At 44.0% G+C, this 10,107-nt stretch overlaps 1 protein-coding gene across 5 annotated transcripts in view; it reads left to right on the top strand.

Annotated features, from left to right (window-relative positions):
* The first annotated feature begins 3,155 nt into the window (after positions 1-3,155).
* The window catches only part of NECAB1 (N-terminal EF-hand calcium binding protein 1), a 69,470-nt gene continuing 62,518 nt past the window's right edge, over positions 3,156-10,107 (top strand). For 3 of the 5 annotated variants that reach the window (XM_062604627.1, XM_062604628.1, XM_062604626.1), the window contains exon 1: positions 3,156-3,444. In XM_062604627.1, coding sequence (XP_062460611.1) covers positions 3,171-3,444 — 274 coding nt within the window. In that variant the 5' untranslated portion in view covers positions 3,156-3,170. The other 2 variants (XM_062604629.1, XM_062604630.1) reach the window with 2 other exon arrangements.

Below are 10,107 nucleotides of genomic sequence, written 5' to 3'. Positions count from 1 at the left end.
CATGAAAATAAACAAAAAGGACAAACTAATGTTCTAGTACAAGCTGTGTGGTTTCCTCCTGCAGGAACTCTTACCAGCATCTCCCCAAATTCCTTACGTGTAATTATGGCTTTACATTACATTTATTTTCCTGGTGATTCAGGAAAGAGCTCCGTCCGATACACACAGACTGCATCCAGGTTCACCCACTGATGTACGTCCTGCATCCCAGTTGCCTATGCTGGATTGCCATTGGAGTGTGCTGTGGCTTTCCACCAAAGAACAGGTATGGGATCAGAGGGAAAGGAGGGCAGACTAAGGTCTTGCCCCAGGAGGGATCAGGGTGAGGGTAAATTCAGCCCTCGAGCTGGGGACTTTGATGTGATTTTCATACAATGAACTAGACATAGCCACACACTCCATCTGTAGGTAGCTGACCCAACATTTTTCCAGACACACCATCAGTCTTTTTCGGATTTAGTACATCTACCCTTGCTGTCACTGGCACAGATGCTGTATGGAAGGGGAGTCACTTTTTCATCCTCACAAACCCATTTGTAGAAACAGGGAGATGTAAAGATACTGGCTCCTCACTTGGGTCAGATTAGTCCATGTGCAAGACACAAGATGGAAACGAAAAGTGGCCTCTAGCATCCTCTGTTGTCACTGATATAACTATCCATGTCCACACACATACTAACTCTGAAATTTCTGTTTGTACAGTTTATGATCACAAAAAGTCAAGAAGGAGCTGTTACAGGGAGCAGAACGTGAATACTCAAACTGGTTTGGGGTTGGCCTACAAAGAGCCAGTCCAGGTGGTCAAACCATGACAAAACTTGTTTGAAGAGCTGAAGGCAGATGTTGTATTATGCTGACTCAGTTCTTTAGATAGGTACCAATCAACTCCTGTGGTGAAAAAAAGAACCATAAAGCAGATAATTTCCTTACCCAAGGGCAAATAGTACTTTTTACTACAGATCCATGGGGTTCCCAAGGGTATAAGCTGTTCTTCTGCTGGAAAGGTTTTATTTTGACATAAGCATTACATAGTGGTTTTCCTGTCATTTAGAGGCAACACACATAGCTAACCATCATGGAGTGATTTACAAACTTGATTAGACAGTTAGGCAGCTTGCATTTCCTCAGTGGAAAGGAAGTTTCGTTGTCTGTCTCAGCATTGATGGCTCTTGTTGCATAGCCCACTGCACAGCAAGTGTAAAGTAGCTTTTATCACCAGTTTTCATTTGCTGTTTTTTCCCAGATAAAAGGGCAAAGCCAATAAATACTGGCTGGCCACTTCATGTCACATGAGCAAAGATGATAGTGCAGTAGGCTGGTTTCTAAATAAGAGTTTAATGATTTGACAAATGGCAAGGCAAACAGCAGGCACTTTTAGGTTTAATCCTTACCCGCACATGAAACAACTTTCCTTCTTATAACAGATGATAAGCAGCATGGGTCTGCGACCACAGAAGCGAGTTTATCCCTGAGTACTGGCCTCTGCTATCCTCACCTGGGGATTTCACAGAGCTGTCACCCTCCCGTCAAGACAACAGGTACCATACCTGTACTTCAACATCACAGAAACCTCAGGCCACATTACCTCTCCTGCATCTCACAGCCGCTTGCTCAGAGGCAGAGGGAAATCACTAAAGGAATAAGGAAGCTGGAAAATTCAGACCTTCCATCTGCTTGTGTTGTTAAAATTATTTTAAAGTGGTATAAAAAAGTATCACCACTAAGTGATGCATACACTCTACTCCCAGATTTGTTTGTTTGCTCATCTGCACCTGAAAGCTAAAGTCTCTAAACATGATTACTTGAACTGTGCTTTCAAATTTCTACGTCACACAAAGGTGATTTGCAAATTAGTTTTCTTAATAACGGAAATAATGCTTCGTAGTATAATAAAAGGCCTGTGAGTTATTTTTGCTTCTTATGCTTTAATTTTTTCCTGAAAATATCTGGATTGCCCTTTATTTATTTTTTTTTTTTAATTGTTTTTCAGGAAGATTTCTCTAGGCATAATAATCACAGTGAATGTTAAGACTAATCAAAGGGGAAAGATACTGGTTCTTCAACCAAAGTCTTTTCATTCCAAGGCAGTAATTAGTCAATAAAGTTAAATATGTAAGGTTTTATTATAACAGTTAATTATAAACCAAGCCCCTCTACAGTCTAAAGAAGCTTTTCCTTATCTCCACTCATCCTCCTGGCTCTTGAGATGACTTTGGAATTTTTCTTCTTTTCTCTCTCTGTAAAGAAATACATTCCCATACTTCCATCCTAAGAATCAGATTAAATAAAAGCCTTTCAGTATTATTAAAAAGCAAAAATAGCCTGAGATTATTTTCCATTTCTTTTTCGAGCCATCTTTAAGATGTTAGATAAAAAATTCTCACCCTCTGAAATTCCTCATCTTTCCTTTTGGACAGTTCTCTCTCCTCTCTCAGGTTTTCTTTTGTAACATAGGAAGGGAGGTTAAAGAATCAGTAACACTCATGCACAGTAAGCTATGCCACAGCTGAGGCTTTTCATACATGAAGGTGACATGAAGGTGTTTTAAAGCAGAAACTTCACTCTAACGATTTTTATGTTTTATATAATCTCTAGTAATATATGATGATATAATGTATCATATATAACAACACAGTAATGTATAATGTATCATTGCCAGTGGTGCACAGTAGGAGAACAAAGACAAAGCCCCCATTATGTGATGTCCATATAATAGCCTCCTGGCATATGTCTGAAATAACACAAACAGAAGTTTCCCTCAGGACTGCTTTCCCCCTCACCCCAACATCCTCCTCCTCCCCTGTATTCACCCTGCAGAGCCTGCTCCTGCCCCATCTCACAGCTCCCCATTCGCTCCATCCCCAAAAACACAAGCACTCCCAGGTCCTCCCAGCCCCTGATTTTTGACCAGGCACCTTTATTATATTCAAGGACTGTATTTTCAAGCCCAAGTGCTTTTGTAGAGTGCAGCTGATCATAATGTCCCCATCAGCCATGTGAAGTCCCGTTTCACCCCATCACCTCTCCTCACTACGGAGACCTCAAAGCATGGCCAGTCTTGCTGTTCAAGAAAGATCCACCCCAAGTGAGCGTACTCAAGGGGAAAGCAGCCAAAGTGACGATGAAAACTTGGCCTGACAAAGGCAGGCTGCAAGAACCCAGTGTCTGCCATGGAGAGAGCGCAAGTCTCTCCACAAGCCCACTTCAAAGGCGCAACAACGTGCCTGCGGAGTAGAACAGCACAAACCCTTCCCCGTCTCCCCGCGGGCGAGCGGGAGCAGCAGCGGTCCCTCCCCAGCCTGTTTTGGGTGCTTTTCCAGCGACAGGCGAGGCGGGGCGTGCGGCTCGGCCCTGCCAAAGCCACCAGCCCGACCGGGGGGCGGCGACGGTTGCGGCGGAGGGATGGCGGCGGAGCCGGGAGCGGGGCTGCGCATCTTCCGCGATGTGAGTACGCGGCATCCCTCACATGAACTCCTCCTTCCAGCAGTTGGGGGGTGCGTGTCGTGTGTGTCGTATTTTTTTATGGTTTGGTTTTCTTCCCCCCTCCTTTCCTCCCTGGGGTGGGAGGGAGCGAAACACAGCCGAGCAGTGGGTCTTTAGCTTTTCCTCTCTTTTCTCCTTTCCTTTTTCTTTCTCTTTCCCCTTCCCCTTTCCTTTTCCTCTTCCCTTTCCCCTTCCTTTTATTCTCATTTGCTTTCCTCTTTTCCTTCCCCTTCCTTTTTTTTTTTTTTTTTGCTTTCCCTTTTCCCTTTTCCTTTTCCCCTTTCCCTTCCCCTTTCCTTTTCCCTTCCCCTTTTCCATTTCCCTTGTCTTTTCCCTTCCCCTTTTCCCTTCCCCTTTTCCCCCCTTTCCTCCCCTTTCCTTTTTCCCCTTCCCCTTTTCTCCTTTTCCCTTTCTCTTTTCCTCTTTCTCCTTCCCTTTTTAATGTTTTTAGCATTTAAAATGATCATGAGGGGAATGAGTTTGCTTCCTCTGGTGGCATGCATGTGGGAGGAGAGCCCATTAGCACTTGGGAGCAGTTAGGAGAGGTGCTGAGTGAAAACACCGTCACATTTCAGAATACATTGCTTGGATTTCTGTTATTTTATTTTTTCTCTGGGCTCTTCACTGAAGCATTGCTCACGCTGCAGGTGTTTTTCCCAAACTGTGCAGGTTCCCTCCCATCCCATTAGACCTGGATGGATTCGAGGTGCCCAGAGTTGGTGTGCCTCTAAGCCCCTCAGCTGTTTGAGGGGTAGCCCAGCAAGGTGCCATCCTACCCCTCAGGGGTGCTGGGCTAGACCATGACCAAGGGCTGGGTGTCTCACAAGATGCAGCTGTGAAGTTTTGGTCTAAATATGCCCAGCTCAGAGCATTTCTTTGCTCTGAGGCAAGTCCTGATAAAAGGTAAACTCCCACCCAAGATTCCAAGGTATCCTCTGCATCTCACCTGTCCTTGGTGAGACCTATGTATCTTCAGACCAGCTCTACTACCAACTTAGATCTACTTAAGACCAACTCTTGTACCAGGGTTAGTCCACAATATAAGTACTGTATTAAAGGATCCTTCATCTAGCATCTCTAATGTGCCCACATTAACTTCCCCAACATTTTCCACAAATTATTTCAAGCAGCTCCCATCTGCTCATCTCCCAGTATCTCAAGACTCTGTGAGAAAGCATTTAAATGAGACTATTTGTTGCTTTTTATTTCCATTCAAGTGTATAAGGAAAATGCAGCTTTTATGAATGCAAATACCACTTGTAAGAGAAACTGGAGAATTAGAGGCATACATAACAAAGACAGAAGAGAAACCAAACTAGCCAGGACTAGCTTGAGCCAACTCCTCAGTTTAACTCAGAACACTGGGTTAGGAAACTGTTCATTGTCAGAATATCTCCTCCCTGGTTTTGTGTCAAAATCACTATCAAGTGTCCAAAAAATTTTAACATCTTCTTAATTATAAAAAAAAAAAATTAAAAAAACAAATTATGAAAAATAATTAATTAAAAGTTAAGATAATGATAAATACATAAAAATTAATTAAAATTAATTTCAAAATAAAACCCCCAAATTATTTCTGCAGAAACCCTTTTCACCTTTGACCCATATTTACGGAGCACTTCTGGTTGGTGGTTGGTTGAAAGTCTGCTGCTACAGCTGTCCTAGTCCTGTCCACCTATAAGCCAAGCCAGAACAGCCAGCACGCTTGGTGACATAGAAGTCTTGCACAGGGTGTGGGCTGCATCACCTGGTGTAGCTGTATTACCCATGTGGCTCCACATGGGCCTTTGCTACTCATGGCACAAGTCACTGGTCATCTGTTAATATTGCTCAGGTCCATGCTGGGTATATTTATCTCCCTGCTAAAGCACACCTTGTTCTTTCCCATCAGACACTGTGGGCAGCTCAGCCCAGGCACCTGTGAGGCAAGGAGGAGGGTTTCAGTGCTCCCACTTTTATTTCAGTGCTTCCCTTTTATTGAGTGTAACTGGGCAGAAGAAAGCTATTAGATCTCAGAAGGAAAGGAGGCTGCTTGCCAATGAGACAGGAGAAAGACCAACAACAGTCCCGTCCCCCCCCCCCCAGAATCCAGGCAAAATTGCCAGGAATGTGGGACTGTGTTTTACCTGTTAAGGATTATAGACAGGTTTTATTTTATTCAAATAATGCTTTTACTGATCTTTCATTTGCTCTGCATTTAGTCTTTAGTTCTCATTAGGATAAAATTTCCAGTTTAAGAGTAGAAGTTTAAAACCCCTAAACAGTCCAATCTTCATACTGAAAATTGAGCTGCATCTTAGTAAGATAATTTCATACTTTATGTGCTGTAAACTTGTTCCAGTGCAAAATTCAGCTTAGAGACCATTAGTGAAGTCCTGGGTATGGGTAACAATTCTGTTAGCTCCCCAACAACTTCTTCCCTTGTGTAAACTTGGAGCATTGCCCAGACAACCCCCCACTGAAGTTCAGGCTGAAGTAGTGATGGAGTCTACATCCAGAGGCGCAGCAGAGTGACAGTGGATGGCAATTGCACATATCTGAGGTGTCACATGGTGACCCATGCCACAGAAGACCTACCTCATCTGGAGAGCAAAGAAACTGGAGGAGACCCCTATGTTGGTTCCACTCCCTGTGCCTGATCCCTTCTCCTAAGTGTGGACTAATGTCATGGTACCCGCAGTGGGACTGCAGCAGGGACTGGCGGGCATGCCAGCGTCTCACCAGCATAAGACAAGGCAGTACACCTGCCTACCATCCTGGGTGGGTTGTTGCTGTGTCCCGCCACCAATGGCAGGGCTGCTTGGAAGGCTTTGCAACCTCTGCTCACAGGGTGCACCCCTTTGCATCCTCCTCTCAGACTTTGCACAAGGGGTTGCAGACTGTCTGCATACTTAAATGGCTTCTCCAGCAGGTGCCATTTACAGTGGGGAGAAAAGGTAGCTTGCACACCGTGAGGGTAAGCTGGGGTCATGCAGAGTTTCTGTGGCAGAAGTATTGCAGGGAAGGATCTACAGCAGGCACCCTCATGCTCCTTTGCCTTCCCATCTTATAAATCTCTGTGTTTTCCTTCTCCCCTTGCTTCTGCATCTGGTTTCTACTTGCTATCAGAGAAATCCTCATATCAGCTCCCACACATTTGATCTCACTGCCTCCCACACTCAGTGTGATCCCTTAATGCCATCCGGCTCCTCTCCTGACTTATACTTTTGTTCCCTCCACCCACAAACCCCTGAGTCTTTCTCACCATCTCAGATGCTCAGCACATCCTCCCAGCTCTCATCCTTGCTCTGCTTCTTTAAACCACTTTTCTCAACCTTGAATTGAGTATCATGGTGGCCATACAGTATCAGGTTTTGTGCCTGAACATCACAGAATCATAGAATCATAGAATCGTTAGGGTTGGAAAGGACCTTAAGATCATCTAGTTCCAACCCCCCTGCCATGGGCAGGGACACCTCACACTAAATCATATCACCCAAGGCCTTGTCCAGCCTGGTCTTGAACACTGCCAGGGATGGAGCATTCACAACCTCCCTGGGCAGCCTATTCCAATGCCTCACCACCCTAATAATCATCCTTATAAGCCATGCACAAACTAGAAAATAAAAGCCAGTTCTGATTATGGTCCTGGTTTTCAGTGCACATAGCACAGGAGGAGTTAAGGAAAGCAATGATCTGAGGGAAGGTAGACATCAAACTAAAGTTGCCCACTAAATTGTATTGTGTGCTATTAACCCATTAAATAAAAGAGTGATTCTGTTCTCTCTCTCTTTTTGTTTAGATACTAAGAAGAGCAGACAAGAATGGTAAGACTGTGTCTTCCCCTCTCCCTTTGGAAAAAAAAACATCCATCATCGATTCAGCATTTTAAGTCGTGCTTTAAACATCCTAACATGAAAACCAGACATCCCTCATGCAATGTATTCTGTTGTGCACTGATCCTCCCTATGAATTTTTCAAGGGCAGATCTTGTGCTTTCACAATTTGGTGTATGTTTTTGATTTGCACTTTGGGTGCACGTGGGTGTTGTCTTAGTGACATTTGTTCACAAGGTTTGAAATACTTGTTAGTAGCTCCATCTCATGACTTTTTAAGAACACCATAGGCTATATCCAGCAATCAGACTTGTTTCCTACATTTTGCAGTTATGTGTTTGTTTGGCATGTCAGTAGGCAGGATATGCCCTTGAGCTCAATACGTAACACAAAAGTTGTGAGTTCATCATCAGAAGTTTTGCCCACGTACCGCACAGTACTGTAAGGCTTCACAGATGCTCCCATGCAGCAGGGAAAGGTCCTTGCTGTAAGGACTACAAGTATAACTACTGGGTTTTTTTGCTGTATACATAGTCATGGTCTGGAATATGACTTTAACTCCCTTCTCCATCTCAGAATTGCTGCACAATTTTGGACAAGTTGCATTTTTGGTTTTGTGCCACATACCCCAGCAGAGAAATGAAGCCACTAGCCTGTTTCTGCATCACACAGACAACGGCATCTGGTATGTTTGAGGCTATGAAGAGCTTCTGTAGCTCTGCAGTTACCATAATAGTATTTATACTTCACTCTGATGACCAGAGTTAGCTCTTACAGGGCAAGAAGAAAACACAAGTTTCCTTGTAATAAAAAGCAGTTACTTAGTACTGTAATACTGAAATACAGGAAGAAGGGGATGTGACTTGTTGAAGAAGCACCGGCCAGACTTTTGTCTTTTCCTGAAAGCATTGAACAGTGTTAAACCCACAGCTCAAACAGGTTTAACCCTGACAATCGATCCTCAGAAAACAGGTATAGTGCAGGTTCAATAAAGTGTACTCTCAGGTACCTGAAGGCATATGGACACCATTATGAAAATCAGAATAACTTTCAAGGAAGAACTATTGGACAGTAAGGGGCTACTGTATGGTTTCGTGGTATAACTGAGCCTGTTGAATAGCTGTTTAGTGTTGCTGAGAGGGCAGTCTCACCTGCACAGCCCACCTCCAGTTGCTATTCCACTCCCAGCTTGTGCAGCAACTAGCACTTCCCACGAGACCATGGCAGGCTCCCTCAGAGAGATCAGGAACCACAAAATCCATCACTGTGAGAGTTTTTTTGGCAGTGTTTTTGTTATTCCCCTCAAACAGTTTGCCAGTGGCTTGCAAGGGCAGTGGTGGTACAAGCTGAATCCCAAGATGAGGGCTGAGATGGCAAGGAGAAAGGGGCCCCTGCAGCTTCATGTCCCTGCCGTGAAATTTGAGCTCATGCTCTGTCCCAGCTGTGGTGGATCCACAGCACCTTTGTGGTCAGGAAGACTTGCAGGCCTCACAGGGTTTACCCCACAGTTTATTACTTACACATTGCTATAAAAACTAGGGGAAACAGCTCACACAGTCAGTGGCAAACATGCTTGTACCAGCACCATACGAAACCACATCAGCTGCCAAGACTTTGGTTGCTGGCATTCGTACCCATATATGTGGATGCTTTACAGCATAGTGTTGGGAGAAAAGTGGCTAAGTTCAGCCACTTTAGCTCTCTTAATTTAAGTCCATGAACTTGAAATTGTTTCAGCTCTTATGTGCTTAATTGTGTTTGCTCAACCATCAGTTGCCTGTGGGACTTCCACTTTGCTAATCCAGCACTGCACAGGCTTGTGCCACATTAATGGGGAGGAAGTCTGTTTTAAGGCTGGGAAGTTAAGTCTCTTCTCTGAAACGTTATTGGATATGAGAAGACTTGCCTAACATGTTTACGCTGTTGTCAACACAGATTTTAAGCTTTTGTTAATGACTAGGATACATTTTCAGTGTCACCCTTCTGAGTAATGGGAAAACAAGTATTGGCTTACAGTAACAAATACTATGTTACTGTCTGTGACATGGCCCTATTAAGCTCTCTTATACACTTTTAATAGGACTCTCTCAGAGCTGCCATGCTTTTTCTGTGAGATTAAAACACCCCTCAAAAAAATAGCACCAAAAAACCTTACTGTACACTTGCTTGACAGCATCCATCCAAAAAAGTGAATTAAGCTGATAAATAAGAGTATTATAGGAGATAGCAATTTAGGGACTGTGGAACTTCAGGTTAGCCTTCCACAAGAAAGGCAGACAGCGGTTCTGCAAAGACAATATAAGAGATCAAAAGAGGCAAGAAATCCTGCTGAATTGCTGTTACTTAAAAATACTACAGTGATTTATGACAGCTGGGTTTAATTGAGAAGCTCCTTTATCAGTTCCTGCCCTATTTGAAAGAAGCTGTACAAATGTTGTTTCTTTTGTGGTGGTGGCTTCTTTCTTTGGCAGCTCAGGTATGTAAATCATAGAATCTTAGAATCATAGAATCGTTAGGGTTGGAAAGGACCTTAAGATCATCAAGTTCCAACCCCCCTGCCATGGGCAGGGACACCTCACACTAAATCATATCACCCAAGGCTTCGTCCAGCCTGGTCTTGAACACTGCCAGGGATGGAGCATTCACAACCTCCCTGGGCAACCCATTCCAGTGCCTCACCACCCTAACAGGAAAGAATGTCCTCCTTATATGCGATCTAAACTTCCCCTGTTTAAGTTTTAACCCGTTACCCCTTGTCCTATCACTACAGTCTCTAATGAACAGTCCCTCTCCAGCATCCCTATAGGTC

This window comes from Pezoporus occidentalis, unplaced genomic scaffold (genome assembly GCF_034315485.1).
Source record: "Pezoporus occidentalis ecotype Australia unplaced genomic scaffold, CSIRO_AGI_Poc_V1 ctg87, whole genome shotgun sequence".
In the NCBI taxonomy this organism is placed as follows: Eukaryota; Metazoa; Chordata; class Aves; order Psittaciformes; family Psittacidae; genus Pezoporus; species Pezoporus occidentalis.
Note: the sequence above shows the minus strand (reverse complement) of the source record. Positions and strands in the feature narration are given on the sequence as shown.